The sequence below is a fragment of the Thalassophryne amazonica genome, chromosome 1, assembly GCF_902500255.1.
Source record: "Thalassophryne amazonica chromosome 1, fThaAma1.1, whole genome shotgun sequence".
Taxonomy (NCBI): Eukaryota; Metazoa; Chordata; class Actinopteri; order Batrachoidiformes; family Batrachoididae; genus Thalassophryne; species Thalassophryne amazonica.
The window spans coordinates 22,707,380-22,725,407 of record NC_047103.1 but is presented as its reverse complement, the minus strand read 5'-3'; the positions used below and the strand labels follow the sequence as shown (position 1 = coordinate 22,725,407).

At 45.9% G+C, this 18,028-nt stretch overlaps 1 protein-coding gene across 3 annotated transcripts; it reads left to right on the top strand.

Moving 5' to 3' along the window:
- Positions 1-9,345: 9,345 nt before the first annotated feature.
- Positions 9,346-17,391, top strand: LOC117507257 (mannose-specific lectin-like). Of its 3 annotated transcripts, none has more exons than XM_034167096.1 (3): positions 9,346-9,391; positions 16,840-16,933; positions 17,043-17,391. In XM_034167096.1, exons 2-3 carry the CDS (start codon positions 16,844-16,846, stop codon positions 17,286-17,288), a joined length of 336 nt encoding a protein of 111 aa, XP_034022987.1. In that variant the 5' UTR covers positions 9,346-9,391; positions 16,840-16,843; the 3' UTR covers positions 17,289-17,391. The 3 variants fall into 3 exon arrangements, with proteins under 3 accessions (XP_034022987.1, XP_034022994.1, XP_034022981.1); XM_034167103.1 differs by lacking the exon at positions 9,346-9,391 and adding an exon at positions 12,011-12,119; XM_034167090.1 differs by lacking the exon at positions 9,346-9,391 and adding an exon at positions 15,704-16,651.
- Positions 17,392-18,028: the final 637 nt, after the last annotated feature.

The window sequence follows — 18,028 nt, the reverse complement described above, 5'->3', positions numbered from 1 at the left end:
AGTGAGGCCGGAAGCTGGAGCCTCACTGCGGCGGGGTTGATGACCTTGAGGATCTTGTAAGGTCCGATGTACCATTCTTGAAGTTTCGGCGAGTCTACCTGCAGAGGAATGTCCTTGGTGGACAACCAGACCTCCTGCCCAGGACGATACTTGGGGGCCGGGGCCCGCCGCCGGTCTGCATGTTTCTTCGCCCTCGTCCGGGCCTTCAACAAAGCAGAGCGGGCGGCACGCCACACCCGACGGCACTTCCGTAGGTGGGCCTGGACCGAGGGCACACCGACCTCTCCCTCAACCACTGGAAACAAGGGGGGCTGATACCCCAAGCACACCTCAAACGGGGAGAGGCCGGTGGCAGATGACACTTGGCTGTTGTGGGCGTACTCGATCCAGGCCAGGTGGGTACTCCAGGCCGTCGGGTGCGCGGCTGTCACACAGCGTAGTGTCTGCTCCAGTTCCTGATTCGCCCGCTCTGCCTGCCCGTTGGTCTGGGGGTGGTACCCAGACGAGAGGCTGACCGTGGCCCCCAGTTCCCGGCAGAAGCTCCTCCAGACGTGCGAGGTGAACTGGGGACCGCGATCGGAGACGATGTCTGATGGTATGCCATGCAGACGGACGACGTGGTGGACCAGGAGGTCCGCTGTCTCCTGGGCCGTTGGGAGCTTCGGGAGGGCCACGAAGTGGGCCGCCTTGGAGAAACGGTCCACTATCGTGAAGACGACGGTGTGTCCCTGGGACGGCGGGAGACCCGTGACAAAGTCCAGGCCGATGTGGGACCAGGGGCGATGAGGCACGGGCAGTGGCTGTAGCTGCCCTGAGGTCTTTCTGTGGTCGGCCTTGCCCCTGGCGCAGGTGGTACAGGCCTGGACGTAGTCCCGGACGTCGGCCTCCAGGGATGCCCACCAGAAGCGTTGCCGGACGACTGTCACGGTCCTTCGCACCCCAGGGTGACAGGAGAGTTTAGAACCGTGACAGAAGTCCAGGACTGCAGCCCTAGCCTCTGGTGGGACGTATAGTCTGTCCTTTGGTCCGTTTCCGGGGTCCGGGTCACGGGTCAGGGCCTCCCGGACGGTCTTCTCTACGTCCCAGGTGAGGGCGGCCACGATAGCGGACTCCGGGATGATGGGATCCGGGGGATCCGACGGTTCCGTTTTGACTTCGTCTTCGTGCACCCGGGACAATGCATCCGATCTTTGATTCTTGGTCCCGGGACGGTAGGTGATCCGGAAGTCAAAACGGCCAAAGAACAGTGACCAGCGGGCTTGCCTGGGGTTCAGCCGCTTGGCGGTCCTGATGTACTCCAGGTTCCGATGGTCAGTGAAAACCGTGAATGGCACGGCTGTTCCCTCCAACAGATGTCTCCACTCTTCGAGGGCCTCTTTCACAGCAAGGAGTTCCCGATTGCCGACGTCATAGTTCCATTCAGCGGGGGTCAACCTGCAGGAAAAATAGGCACACGGGTGAAGGACCTTATCGGTCTTCCCGCTCTGGGAGAGCACCGCTCCTATCCCTGAGTCCGAGGCATCCACTTCAACCACTAACTGGTGGCTAGGATCGGGCTGCACCAGAACTGGTGCAGACGAGAAGCGCCGTTTCAACTCCTTGAACGCGGCTTCGCACCGATCTGACCAGGTGAAGGGGACTTTTGGGGAGGTCAGGGCTGTCAGGGGGCTAACTACCTGACTGTAGCCCTTAATAAACCTCCTGTAGAAATTAGCAAAGCCGAGGAACTGTTGCAGCTTCCTACGGCTTGTTGGTTGGGGCCAGTCTCTCACCGCCGCAACCTTGGCCGGATCAGGGGCGACGGAGTTGGAGGAGATGATGAACCCCAGGAAGGACAAAGAAGTGTGGTGGAATTCACACTTCTCGCCCTTCACAAACAGGCGGTTCTCCAACAACCGCTGCAGGACCTGACGGACATGCCGGACATGTGTCTCAGGATCCGGGGAAAAGATGAGTATATCGTCTAGATACACGAAGACGAACCGGTGCAGGAAGTCCCGCAAGACATCGTTTACCAACGCTTGGAAAGTCGCGGGAGCATTAGTGAGACCGAACGGCATGACCAGGTACTCAAAATGACCTAAGGGGGTGTTAAATGCCGTCTTCCATTCGTCTCCCTTCCGGATCCGAACCAAATGATACGCATTCCTAAGATCCAGCTTGGTGAAGATTTTGGCTCCATGCAAGGGGGTGAACACTGAATCCAACAAGGGCAACGGGTATCGGTTGCGAACCGTGATTTCGTTCAACCCCCTGTAATCAATGCATGGACGAAGCCCGCCATCTTTTTTACCCACAAAAAAGAAACCTGCACCCATCGGAGAGGTGGAATTCCGGATCAACCCGGCAGCTAATGAGTCCCGGATGTAGGTCTCCATTGATTCACGCTCCGGCCGTGAGAGGTTGTACAGCCTACTGGACGGGAACTCATTGCCTGGAACCAAATCAATGGCACAATCATACGGGCGGTGGGGAGGAAGCGTGAGAGCCAGATCCTTGCTGAACACGTCAGCGAGGTCATGGTACTCCGCCGGCACCGCCTTCAGATTGGGCGGGACTCGGACCTCCTCCTTAGCTTGGGAGCCGGGAGGAACCGAGGAACCTAGACACTCCCGATGGCAGGTTTCGCTCCACTGAACCACTACCCCGGACGGCCAATCGATCCGGGGATTGTGCTTTAGCATCCAGGGAAAACCCAAAACCACACGGGAGGTGGCCTGAGTCACAAAGAACTCGATCACCTCCCGGTGGTTACCTGACACCACCAGAGTTACTGGAGGTGTCTTATGCGTGATTGGTGGGAGTAGGGAGCCATCTAGCGCCCGAACCTGCACAGGCGAGGTAAGAGCCACCAGAGGGAGCCCTATCTCCCTGGCCCATCTACTGTCAAGCAGATTCCCCTCAGAGCCCGTGTCCACCAGTGCTGGGGCCTTCAGGGTTGAATCCTCAAACAGGATCGTGACTGGGAGTCGTGTAGCAATGTGGGTGTGTCCCACGTGAATGTTTTGGCCCACCCCTGGCCCAGTCTCTAGGGGCGGGCGTTTGGCGTTTGACCGCTCGGGGCAGTCTCTCACATGGTGCGCTATTGAACCACAAACAAGACACGCTCCGTGGGTCCATCTCCTCTGTGCATCTGGTGCCCTAAATGTTGCCCTACTTGTGTCCCTAGCTTCGTCAGTAGGGGGAGCTGTGACCCCACGGAGCGCAGGGGCTGTGGAGCGTGGGGAAGGCGGAGCTCGATCGGAACCGGAAGGGAGAGGGACGACGCGTGCCTGGCCACGCCCTTCGCCTCGTTCCCGACGGCGTTCTTCTAACCGGTTGTCGAGTCGTATGACCAGATCGATGAGCCCGTCTAAGTCCCGCGGTTCGTCCTTCGCCACCAGGTGCTCTTTTAGGACCAATGACAGTCCATTTACAAAGGCGGCGCGGAGGGCAGTGCTATTCCAGCCGGATCTCGCCGCCGCGATGCGGAAGGCGACTGCATAAGCAGCTGCGCTCCGACGCCCCTGTCTCATTGACAGTAGCGCGGTTGAAGCGGACTCTCCTCTGTTGGGATGGTCGAACACCGTTCTGAGCTCCCGTACAAACCTAACGTATGTATGAAGGAGCCGTGAGTTCTGCTCCCAGAGCGCTGTAGCCCAAGCGCGTGCCTCCCCGCGAAGCAGATTTATTACATAAGCTACTTTGCTAGCATCAGTCGCGTACATCACGGGACGCTGTGCGAAGACGAGCGAACACTGCATCAGAAAATCCGCGCACGTCTCCACACAGCCTCCGTACGGTTCTGGAGGGCTTATGTATGCTTCTGGGGACGGAGGAAGGGACCGTTGAACGACCAGTGGAACGTCACTTTCACGCGCAGGGTCCTCGGGAGGGAGAGCCGCAGCGGCGCCCGAAGGGCGCGCCTCCACTTGTGCGGCGAGAGCCTCCACCCTGCGGTTTAGGAGAACGTGCTGCTCGGTCATTAAATCGATCCGAGAGGTGAAAGCGGTGAGGATCCGCTGCAACTCACCGATTACCCCTCCCGAAGCCGCCGACGCGCCTTGGTCTTCCATTGGCCGTTCAACAGCCGGTTGACGCCCCTCGGGGTCCATGACGGTGGCCGAGATATCCTGTTGTGAAAGTGTAGGAACACGGACCCACAACAGGGGGTGCAATGAACGGACAATGGAGGAAGGTGAATAACAAGGTTTACTATTGTGAAACGAGCACAATGAATACAACAATCACAATTTGGGGTCGAATCCGCTGGTGTCGTGTGGGCAGGCTCGAAGGTAGGAGACGTCCGTCTCAGTCGAACCGAAACCACCCAGATCTCCTCTGCCACCGAACCCTGGAAATACTGGAACCGCCAAGTCCCGAATTCCCAGGTGGCCACTGCCTCCGCTCGTCGGATCCGGTACTGCTGGCGGGAGAGAGCAACAACACAGGCGTGGATGCGACAGCACCCAGTAACGGAGAGGGGAGAAGCCGCCTCCACCTCTAGTCACAATATGGCAGGCAGGTGAGTACTTATCCAAGCAATTTAGCTTACAGTAATCAGCTGTCCTGAAAAGGTTTAACAAGTCTTTTAGCTAGTTAGTCAGAATATAAATGCAGAGAACGTTACCTCAGTCTAAAGGCGATATCTCGGCACTGAGGTGGAGACGCCGTCCTCCTGATATACCTCTGTGCTGAGTGGAACAGCTGTGTCCAGTGATGGGTGACAGCTGTCACCCCGGCTGCTCCCATAAGGCGGCAGCGCCCTCTGGTGCCTGGAGCCCGCACTCCAGGCAGGGCGCCCTCTGGTGGTGGTGGGCCAGCAGTACCTCCTCTTCAGCGGCCCACACAACAGAAACAGGCCGACGACGGCACCTGGAAGCGTTGCACGACGTCCCGCTCCGTGGGAAGTCCTTACACCGACAGAAACACCCCATAATCTCTCATCAGCCGTTAAACTTTTCACCGAAAACCAGCTTAATTTCTCGAATAGTGTCCACTCGGATATTCCTCACAGGTCCAGAAAAATTTTTGATAAAGCAACGCGCGCCGTCTCGAGCAGCGTGCGAAACAAAGGAATTCAGCCGAGAGGGCGGGACCACATCTCACTCAAGGCCTGCCCACAGGGAAATGACGTCACGGACATGTGTGAAAAAACTCACGCATGGGCACGAGGGTTCAAGCATGATTGGTGTAATCGCACGTCATTCAAATCCATATAGTAAAAAAAAAAATAAAAGGGTCGGTTTATTATCTAATAGACCTCGTATGATTACAAATAGATAAAACTTTAATTATAAGTAAAATGTTCATTACAGCAAATTATTGCTATCATACTGGGTATTGAAAAAGTAACATAAATGTGTTTGCTTATTATCATACTGTCAGTGTAATAGGAAATATTACAATTGTATATAGCTACAGATACATACAGAAAGAAAACCAATATCGTTCACCATCAATCAAACTGCTTTATCTGGGACCATAAAACATCCATGAAATATAGACTTTAAAGGATGTCCTGATTGGGCCTTATCAAGATTTGGGTTAATCATTGCTGCCCTGCAGGAATGTTGACTGTCAGGGGTGAGGGGAAGATTTCCAGGGTGAGGGGTAAGATATCCAGGGGGGTAAGATATACTGTTACACCGGGTCCCCAGAGACACAGCCTACCCGGGACTCCATCTTGTGAAGACCCCAAATATGGCTGACACATGGGTGGTTATACAAGACAATGTAGGTGGTACAGTGGGTGGGTTTTAGTCTCACAAACCTAATCTTACTGGCTTCCCACAGACAGAGGGAAGCCCTCCCTTTATCTGAAACTTGCACATGCATAATGGAAGTGAAACTAAACTCTTCTTTTGAGACTTTGAACCAGGTTCCAGGCACTTCTAAACAGATAACAAAAGCAAATACTGGATAGCTAACATAAAATAATAAAATAAGGAATCAGCACAGATATGATCTAACACTCCTTTTATGGCCTCACTGAAAGGTTTCAACTACTTTGGTGTTAAGATTTCCCCAACTACTGACAAAATTGTTCTTAATAACTATAACACTTTAAGTAAATGGTAAAAATGGACTGCATTTATATAACGCTTTTCCATCTGCATCAGACGCTCAAAGCGCTTTACACATCAGTGCCTCACATTCATCCTGATGTCAGGCTGCTGCCATACAAGGCGCCCAGTACACACCGGGAGCAACTAGGGGATTAAGGACCTTGCCCAAGGACCCTTAATGATTTTCCAGTCAGGCTGGGATTTGAACTCAGGAACCTCTGTTCTCAAGCCCAACGCTTAACCACAAGACCATCATCTCCCCCGACTTTGACAAAGAAGGTTACTCATCTTATAAACAGATGGACAAATTTACCCATCTCTAGGACTGAACAAATAAATGTCTCAAAAATGTCATTCATTCATTCATTCACCTTCTACCGCTTAGTCCAATTAAGAGTCGCGGGGGGCTGGAGCCTATCCCAGCAGTCATAGGGCGCAAGGCGGGGTACACCCAGGACAGGACGCCAGTCTGTCACAGGGCCACAAACAGACAAACAAACACAGACACACCCACACACACACCTACAGACAATTTTAAAGATACCAACCCACCTAACCCCCATGACTTTGGATGTGGGAGGAAACCGGAGCACCCGGAGGAAACCCACGCAAACACGGGGAGAACATGCAGACTCCACACAGAAAGGCCACGGGAATTAAACCCATGACCTTCCCCCCCCCCCCCCCCACCCTTTATTTATTTCATTCATTTAAAAGAACAAGACAGAAAAGCAGAAATGAAATTTACAAGACTTTGAATGAAAAGGAGCAGAGAGAAGAACAAGTCTTATATTTTCTGCCCCTTTTTACAATACAATCTTTCAATTTTAAGTATCATTATTCAACATTATTAAACAGATTACATTTTTGACTTGTCACATACCACTGACTTATTTCATAATTTTAACCATTATTTAAAAGATTACATCCCTAACAGGTTACATTTTAAACTTAAAATATTCTAGACATCACTAACAGATCACACCCTAGGCTTTGTCATAGCCCACTGACTTATTTCATAGTTTCATACTTACTTAATACATATAATTTAATATGTTTTTTAAATCATTTAAGCGAACTTGATTCTTTGATTTCTTTGTTGAGGTTGTTCCATAATTTTACACCATTCACTGCAATACTCTGTTCCTTTACTTTGGTTCTGAATCTTGGTTTTTTAAAGACTTCTATTCCTTTCAAATTATAACTACTTACTCTTTTTTCAAACATATTTTGAATGTTTATTGGTAAGGTATTTTTGTTAGCTTGATACATTGTTTGTAATATTTTCAAATCAACTAAATCATGAAATTTAAGTACCCTATACTTAATGAATAATGGATTAGATAGATCTCTAAAACGACTATTACTATCATTTTTAAAGCTCTTTTCTGCAGAATAAATAATGGTTGTGTATAAGTTGTACATATTGATCCCCAGATTTCTACACAATAAGTTAAATATGGGACAATCAATGAATTGTACAATGTTAATAAACCATAACTATTTAATGAAAATTTTACTTTATGCAAAACAGCAATGGCTTTCGCTATTTTTCCTTTTTATGTAATTTATGTGTGACTTCCATGTAAGATCTTCATCAATCATGACTCCTAGAAATTTCGTTTCTTTTACCCTTTGCATGGCCATTCCATCTATTTTTAATGACACATCATTATTTCCCACTCTGTCATTAAATAATATGAAATTTGTCTTATTAAGATTTAGTGACAATCTGTTTATATCAAACCAATGTTTAACTTTTTCCAACTCTGTATTTATCACTTGTACTACTTCCTGTATATCTGATCCAGAGTAAAAATAATGTTGTATCATCAGCAAATAATATGCTGCCAAGTACTTTAGATACATTCACAAAATCATTGATATACAAAATAAACAGTTTGGGTCCAAGTACCGGCCCTTGTGGTACACCATAAATAATGTTACACAATTCTGATTTAGTATTATTTATCTGAACAAACTGTTTTCTATTTTCTAAGTAGCTTTTTACCCACTGATGTGCAATACCTCTAATTCCGTATTGTTGTAACTTGTGAAGCTGTTGTGAAAGTGTCGTGACACGGACCCACAACAGGGGGCGGTAATGAACGGACAATGGATAAGCCAAAAGTAACAATTTAATGTTGTGAATCGCACAACGACGTACAGACAATAACAATATGGTGGACTGTCAATCATACACCAGGTGACGTGTGGGCAGGCTCGACGATAGAAGACGCCTGGCGAGAGAAGAGCCGGATCCCACACAGCTTCCACCACCAACGGAGCTGAAGAACACCGGAGCCCCCAAGCCCTGCGCCCCAGGTGGCTGCTGTCTTCAGCAGTCAGACCCGGTACTGCTGGCAGAAAACAGAGACAGTCCTGATGAGTGTGAGTTCACACACTCAGTAATCCCACAGTCAGTGTTCAGTAAAGGAGGGAGAACCTCCACCTCCAATCACACACTCGTGCAGCTCCTGTCTAACCACTTATCTGATTGGAGTGTGAAGCGAAGCCGTCGCTGATCACACCAAACGCCAATCCCACAGATAAGGCAGACACCACAGGATAACGGCTGCAAAAGAAGTTCAGATTATTACTCAACGTTTTGAGTCAGCAGAGAAAATTACCTGAATGGTAGCTGATTTCTCAGCGAGGAGGTGGAGTTGCAGTCCAGCCTTTATGGTGATGGTGATGAGATGAATGAGTGACAGCTGGTGCTGAGGATGAGTGACAGCTGTCACTCCCAGTGGCTCCGGCGCCCTCTCTCACCTCACCACCATGAAAGTCGTCCTCCACAAATCACACATGCACATGCCATAAACAATAATTACAGTAATTACAGATTGATGGATGGGAGGTGCAATGCAAACAACCAAGCCCCCTTCCTGATTGTTCCCTCACACCTGCATCTCGTTTCCTAATCACCACCTGTTCTATTTAAGCCCTTTGTGTTTTCCTCCTCGCTGCCAGTTCATTGAACTTAAGTTCTCGTTCCAACCTTACCACGGTCTTGTTTGCCTTAATCTCTAGTCTGCCCATGTTTAGACCTTGCCTTGTTTTTTGACTTTCATTTTCATAATCTCAGCCTCTAAATCCTGCCTTGCCGGGTATTTGAACTGTGCTTGTTTTTTGGACCACGTCACTGCCTACTCCAGCCTGTTACCTCTGCCTAGCTGATTGATTACCTGTGTACCGAACCTTTGCTCATTTGGCTGATAAAGCCTTTTTCTCACCTCTAAATCTGCATTGTGAGTTTGCAATTGTGTCCAGCTCTTTTTTTGAGCCACACCTCAGCCTGTATTTGACAGCTACAGCCTATCTCCTGAGGGACATTCAAGCCTGCAAGTGTCATCATATTTGATTACTGATTCATTCATTCATTCATTACTGCCATTGCTAAATCGAGTGAATTTGAATTTGCAGCAGAGGAAAACAAATATAGTGGTGTTCAGGAAAGAATTGTTGAGGACCACAAACAAAAATGCGGTAAAAATTGTGAGTTGTCTAACATTGCAGATTTTCCTTTGTTTCAGAATCATAAGCAAGAACTACATATCCAAAAACAGTGGTGGGCACAGTTCAGCTAATCCAATAGTAGATTATTATCATAGCTAATAGTTTTGCTAGTGGATTAGCTGTTTCACCATCATCATCATCATCATCACCAAAATCATCATCGGACCAATTATCTTAGGATAAATATATTTTTGCTGGTAAAGTGACCAAAGTTTGATGGTCAAAAACATTTGTAAACCCTGTTGTGTGTTTATTTATGGCAGACTGGCTGTCGCTTTCTAATGACATCATCATTAAGCGCAAAAGTGATTGGCTGGTTGACGCAGGGAGCATTGTGGGTAGTGTAGTTCAGGTTCACTTTGGACTTTACAGTGTTTCTGTCAATTTGAAATCTGCTGCAAAACCCATCATACATCGTGCAAAATAATTATTTAAATATCAAAAGGACACTGGCTTACTTCATCGCATCTAAACAAATTACTATGGTTGCCAGGAGTTAAGGTTTTGTAAAATCTCAGCGATCAGTCACCAGCCTGGTAGGTGGCGGTAAATGCAACTTAAACTGGTGCCATCTGCCATTGGATCCGAAAGAAGAAGAAGAAGAAGAAGAAGAAGAAGAAGAAGAAGACGAAGACGAAGACGACGACGACCGCTCGACACAAACACAAAACAGACTAATTTTAACATTATTTTTATTTTATTTCTTTGTTTCAGATTAATCCCACTGAAACTAACAGGTAAGAATTTATATTTGCTATGTGTATTTTACTCTTCCAATCAAAGCATTAATGGACATATTTCGGTTGTTTAAACTGCAGGGTTGAAAGCGTGTGAAAAAAGCAGCAGCTTTTAGCTCGTAAATGACGGTGTATCTAATACCGAGTTTCCTATCTACAGATTGGACATTTTCCTCAATGACACGAACATTGACTGCGTTGCTGAATCCATAACTGCCTATATTTCCTTCTGTGTTGACTCTATATCTCAGAAAACTGTTAAAAGGTTTCCAAATACAAAACCGTACATCACAAGAACTATTAAGGACTGTATCAGGAGGAAGAAGAATGCTTTTAAATCTGGTGACACGGGTGGTGTCAAAGCAGCCCAAAAGGAATTGAACCATCAGATGAGATTAGCCAGGCTTCAATATGAAGAGCAGGTGGAAGAGGATCTCTCTAGGTTTCAACTCCAGGCAATTGTGGGACTCTATTAAAGCCATGACCAACATGGAGGCAAAGAGGAAGCCTCTTTTTGTCCTTGATGAGATTAAGAGGGCAAATGAGTTGAACAATTTTTATTTACGATTTGAAACTGATAGCACTAAAGACTGCTGTGCTGTCCTTAAGGATGTGACGTGATTCGAAGAAAAGGATTCTGATAGATGCCGAAGCTGTGGCAAAAACTTTTAAATCCATGTGCGGGAAAAAAGCTACAGGGCCGGATAAGATGTCCACTTTTCTCCTGAAAACATTTGCAGATGAGCTAGCGCCTGCTTGGCAGCAGCTGTTTCAGCTCTCCATTGACACACAGACGGTACCAGAAATCTGGGGAAAAAACCCCATCATAATTCCAGTTCCAAAAAAGTCATGTCCTCGGGAAGACAATGACTATATGTCAGTGGCACTTACCTCAAATGTTTGTAAAGTTTTGGAACGACTTATGATAGATGTGCTTCAAACTGATGTGGAGCCATTTTTACACAGTTAGCAGTTTGCTTATAAAGGGAAACGCAGCACAAGTGATGCTATAACAATTTTAATGCACCTCACATTACAGCACCTTGATAAGCCTGCACATATGCTAGAATGTTGTTTATTGATTTTAGTTCTTTTAGCTTTAGTTCTTTTAACTCTATTCAGCCACACATTCTTTTTAGGAAGCTGGCACAAATGAAAGTTAACCCCTTTCTAATTAAGTGGTATCATTCATTTTTGACGGATCGACCACAGCAAGTGAAAATAAACGGAACATTTTCAAATACAGTGGTGAGCTGTACGGGAGCTCCGCAGCGGTGCGTCAGCTCACCATTCCTGTTTACTTTGTACACTAACGATTGTGTTAACTCTGGGCCTGATCAGTATGTGGTGAAGTTCTCTGATGATACTGTCATTCTGAGTCTACTTTCCAGATCACTTGATGTTTCTTCCCACATGGCTGCTGTGAATGATTTTGTGGTTTGGTGTGACAACCATAAACTCCAGATAAATGCGAACAAGACGGTGGAGATGATGCTGGATCCCAGATCAACCGCTGACCATAGTCCTGTTGTTATAAACAACCTCACAATTAAACAGGTGACCTCTTACAAATATCTTGGTGTTCATATCGATAGTAACTTAAGCTGACAGACACATGTTACTTCTGTTAGTGTCAGAATTCATCAACGGTTGCACTTTCTGCGCAGACTCCGTTTATTCAGGGTCTGCAAGAACATTATGTTAATCTTCTACAGAGCTACGATTGAGTCCATTTTTCGCTATGGTATCACCGGCTGGTCTGAGAACCTTCCAGTCAAATTGAAAGCACAGATCCATGCCCTTATAAAGACTGCAGGTAAGATCATGGGCCACACTCCTCCCAGTTTTCAAGAACTCTCTGACAGAGCAACCATTACACAAGCAAAAAACATCTTAAATCGGGGTTTTCACGTATCCCATAATCCCTTGCATGCCAGAGAATCACTGCAGTCAAAACAACATAGAGAATCCACACAATGACAGTTGTAAATGAATATTATACTACAAAAATGTAATTTTTTTATGCTCTTTGTCACGTTAATAAGAGACTGCTGCACGATACCCTGAAAACTTGCTAAAACAATTATAACAAATAATCCCTGTCTGTTACGTTTAATCTGCGTGGAATTTAATAAACGCAAACCGAATTTCAGACATATTATATAGTCTGGAACAAAGAGGACAAACAGTGTTGTAAAGAACAATAATCAAGACGTTAAAGAGCAAACTTCACTTCAGAATGACATGATCAGGAAGCGAGCGTAGCTCACAGCAGCTCCTATTGAAAATAACGGAGAGACAGCCTGTGATTCTCGCATGTTTACATAAAACAAACGCAATAACAATGTCTATAAACCCAGAGAATATATTCACCTGAGTTTTAGGCACAATATAAAAATAATTTTATGTTGCGATGTTAATGCTGTTGTCTGTGTGCAGCGGTTAAAGTGCAGCGTGATCAGAGCGTCTCAATGCAGTTCTCAATGTTACTGAGATCTCGCAGCGCAGCGACCTCTCCGAGGTTTTACGGGATTTGAAACCTGAAAAGCCTCAATGGACAGCTCACATGTTCTGCACTCAGAGTACACCTTGTTAAACTCAGGAAAGAGATATCGTGTTCTTTTGTGCAAATGTAACCGGTACAAACACTCATTTGTTCCGTTGTCTATTAAGCTTATTAATGAACAAGCTTAAATTGTACTTATGTCATAGGATAAATTTAGCACATTTTTCAGTTGAATGGTGAGTGGTAAATGGCTGTGTGGTTTTAGTAGTACGTAGTGGATTGATTACAGTGATTTTTAAGGTTATTTTTGGTTATTTATGCTATTTTATTGTTGATGATATTTATTTTTGTGGCCTTTACTGTGTAAAGGCTGGTCCTGTTTTTATTGTCTGTGCAGGTGAGTCCCCTCATGCACCAAACTAAATTTCTCCGAAAGGAGACGATTAATAAAAAATTTTGAACTTTCATAAGCTGTGACTTCTAATACTGTGTTTTACTGCTTTTGACAGATGATGACAGTGTTTGGGGTTTTATTTTTTTATTCATTCATTTTTCGTGCGTTCTTGTGTGTTTGTAATCCTTGAATTTACCCAGCAGCCCCTGCGGCGCTTAAAGTGAAACTGGTTTATCAGAAGCTGACAGTGTAATCTGATGTGCCCGCATCCGAATCAATACTAAAAGTTATCGGTAATCGGTAATCTGTAATAAAGATACTTTTTTTTTTTTTTTGGCAGTTTATCAGTTTATCGTCATAAAAGATAACTTTTCAGTTATCTAATTAATGGTTATCGAAGATAACTTTTTGATTAGCTGTGCCCACCACTGTCCAAAAATTATGAGCTCTGCAAGGGAGACTACCTGCTTTCCAACACCGGGCAGTGGAAAGTCATCTTCAGAAGACTGTTATTTCATACACTGCACAGTTTGTTTATACAGTAAATTCAAATGTCTTTCAACAAAATGAATCAAATACTTTGTGCATTTATTCAGAAATAATCAGACTGGGTTTTTGAAAATTAAACAACTATTTTGTACATTTTGCAATAAACATAACACCAAAGTCGGTACTGTCTCATTGTCCAAATAATGCTAGTAATGATGTTGGCATGGTAGATTAGGCTGGTGTAATGTCATGAGTCACATTAGTCTATATATTAATATTCAGTAAGTCATCTTGCCATGGCACACTGCCTACAGGAGAGTTGACATACTCCATGTAGTTCCTTTGCTCATTGGCTGCTCTGCTCGTGTTGCCACAATACAGGTATTCCATGTCTGGCAGCTGGGCATCCTGTCTCCACAACTCTGGGATTATTTCGTGATTGTGTTGTGGATCCTCTCGATCCAGTGTAGCAACATCAATTGTAGGGTTTTTGAGTCGCAGGACGTTATGTAGGATACAGCATGCATGGGTGATCTCGATGACTCTGAAGTTAGAGGCAAAGTGACGAGAAGACAGCAGAGCTGCCAGAATGCCGAAAGCATTCTCCACAACTCTTCTGGCTCTTGACAGTCTGTAGCTGTAGAATCTCTGTTGGTGAGTCATGTCTAGTGGCAGAGGCTTCATGAGCCAAGGTTCAAGAGCAAAAGCATCATCTGCCATATGGAAGTACGAGGTCTGTTAGAAAAGTAACGGACCTTTTTATTTTTTGCAAAAACCATATGGATTTGAATCACGTGTGATTGCATCAGCCAAGCTTGAACCTTCGTGCGCATGCGTGAGTTTTTTCACGCCTGTCGGTTGCATCATTCGCCTGTGAGCACACTTTGTGGGAGGAGTGGTCCAGCCCCCTCGGCAGATTTTCATTGTCAGGAAAATGGCCGAGCGACTGCTGCTTTGCTGCATCAAAATTTTTTCAGAAACTGTGTGAGACAGCCAGGTGGAAACCATTCGGAAAATTCAGATGGCTTTCGGTGAAAATCTTATGGGCATCACACAGATTAAGGAGCATTACAACTGGATTAAAGATGGCCCACAGCGGCTGAGGTCGCGCCTCACTTCGAGCGGCCATCGACAGGCTGAAACGACCAGATTATTTCCAAAGTGAAGTCTGTGTTTATCCAGGATGTCGTCTGACTACCAGAGAAATGGCAAGAGAGGTGGACATAGCACTTTTTTGGCACATTACATTGTTACAGGAGATTTTGTAATGAAAGACGTGCGGCGGAATTCGCACGTCAGGACGGAGCCGCTAATGGCGCAGAAAAAAAAGCACCTCCGTGTTGGAAGTCTCATGGGACATGCCCAGCTTTTCCACCATTCGGAAGATTCAGACAGCTTTTGGTGGCTTTTCAGTCAAGTGAGTATCCGAGAAATTGTCGAAGAGCTGAGCATGTTACAACATGTCCTGTGAGACCAACACGGAGGTGCTTTCGGTCCGCGCCATTAGCTGCTCCGTGGCGAATTCCTCCGCTCCTGTTTTCATGACAAAATGTCCTTTAACAGTGGAATGTGCCGGGCAAGTGCTATGTCCACCTTTTCTGCCATTTCTCTGGTAGTCAGACGATGTCCCGGATCAACACAGCATTCAGTTTGGAAATGATCTGGTCGTTTCAGCCTGTCGATCGCCGCTCGGAGCGCGACGCGCCCTCCGCCATTGTGCGCCATCTTTAAACTGGCTGTACCACTCTTTAATCTGTGTGATGCCCATAAATTGTCCCTGAAAGCCATCTGAATTTTCCGAATGGTGTCCACCTGGCTGTCTCTCACAGTTTCTGGAAAAATTTGATGCAGCGCTGCTCCAGCCGTTCAGACATTTTCCTCACAATGAAAATCCGCTGAGGGGGCTGGACCACTCCTCCCACAAAGCGTGCTTACAGGCGAATGACGCAACCGACAGGCATGAAAAAACTCACGCATGCGCACGAAGGTTCAAGCTTGGCTGATGCGATCACACGTGATTCAAATCCATAAGGTTATTGCAAAAAATAAAAAGGTCCGATACTTTTCTAACAGACCTCGTATTCCAGTGGCTGATCATCACGAGGCAGAGGGTCTGCTTTGGGCAGGTTCAGTTGACCTGCCACAATTGTTGCCTTAAAAGGGCTCTCGTTAAACACACCATCACCAGAACCAGTCTGTCCAATGTCGACATACATGAATTTGTGGTGAGCATCTACAATTACAAGTAGTACAATGGAGAAGAAACCTTTGTAATTGTAGAATAAGATGCCAGTCTTTGCAGGAATAAACACACTTATGGTTGTGTGAGCAACTCGAAATCCATACTGAAGTGACTTGTAGCTGTTTCCAGCTTCAAACCAGGTTCCAGAGCCTTCCTGTAGTTGGTACCTTGTTTGGTAATCGTCGGTGCAATTCCTGTCAAAAGTTCATGAAAAGCTGCTGGCTCCATCGGCATGAAATTGGTAAATGTGTTTGCTCATGGTACACTGTGTCCCAGACAGGAAGTGCCAAATTTTGAGTCCACACTTTAAAAAAAAAGTCCTTCAGAGAGCGAAATTAAGAGGTTATACAGGTCGTATACAGAACAGAGGATGAGTAATTTAGTTACTCCTGAGTTGTCCTGAGTCTGGACATAAGTGTCATAACTGTCATGCACATGCCATAAAAAGTGTCATGGACATGCCATAAAGATTATAACAGTGATTACAGATTGATGGGGGGAGGTGCAGGGCAAACAACTAAAACTCTTCAATGTGCACCACAAAACACAAAGTTCTCATGAAGAATAAAAGGAGGCAGGACACTCCTGTCCCCTCCGCCTCCTCCACTTCCACGCCCGTCTCAGGGACTATAAAGATCACATCTACAGTGTATATTTTCAGCTGTTTCACGGCCCTCCTCACAGCTACAGCCCGTCTCCTGAGGGACATTTAAGCCTGTAAGTGTTGTCATATTTGATTACTGATTCATTCATTCATTGCTGCCATTGTTAAATCGAGTGAATTTGAATTTGCAGTAGAGGAAAGCAAATAGTGCTGTTCAGGAAAGAATTATTGAGGAGCGCAAACAAAATGTGGAAAGCAAAATTGTGAGTTGTCTAACATCACAGATTGGCCTTTGTTTCAGGATCATGAGCAAGAACTACCTATCCAAAAATGATGAGCTCCGCAAGGGAGACTACCTGCTTTCCAACAACGGGCAGTGGAAAGCCATCTTCCAGGTGAGAACATCAGCTCACAGGAGCAAAAATTTTCCCCATCAATCTGGAAAGAAACTGTGTGAGAATGTCTTTGTTAATATTACATTAAAAAGTCCATTTCTGTCAACAGGATGATGGTAACTTTGTCATCTATGGCTGGAAGCCGACGTGGGCTTCAGGCACATATGGAGCAGACGTGGTTCGCCTGTGCATGCAGAGTGACTGCAACCTGGTTATGTACAATGCAAAAGGTGAACCCAAATGGGCAACAAACACTTACAGGCCCACAGAAGCCGTAATGTGCCGTCTTCATCTAACTGATGATGGCAAATTGGTGGTGTGCAGAGAAGCCGATGAAATTTGGACGTCCAAATGAGGCTACATATGATGTCATCAAATCAAAGCTTCTGTTATAGAGTGATGCACCTGGTCCATTTGTTAACTGAACTCAAATAAAATCAATATATCACAATTCATGATTGTGTTGTTGTTGTTTGGTGGTGTGTTTGTTACAGTCACCTTTTTTGATAAACTCCAGTGTCTGATTTAAATTTTATCACCATCAAGGAGGTTCTGTTTTCATTGCATAAAACATGTTGGAGCACAAGCCAAGAAATAAGTCATGCATTAAAGGGTGGATTCTGGAATGGTTGGTTGCAATTTGAGGAAACATCATGTATGATATTATTATCGTGACCACTGTCACCTGTGTGCTTGCTCAGAGGGGTTGGTAAGATTAGACCTTACTCTTGTGAAGTGTCTTGATGCAGCATTGTCGTGATTTGGTGCTGTACAAATAAAATAAATTGAATGTGGCAGATCTGTCTGCTGATCCAGCAAACAGGTGCCTCAGTGTTGAGAACCCAGCTCTCCACAATTTCTCTTATACTCACTCGACTGGTAAGCACTGAAAGCCAAGATAGGCATGTCCCAACTTGTCCTCTGGCACTCCGAAACGGAGGTGTTCCTTTGTCTCGCTTCATCAGCGAATCTGTTGTGACGCGCGAAGCCTCTGCGCGGCTTTCCATGACAAAATCTCTTGTTAAAAGTGAAATCTGCCGGAAAATGGCTGATGTCCAGCTCTTGTGATAACCAGAGAAATTGCACACGACGGTC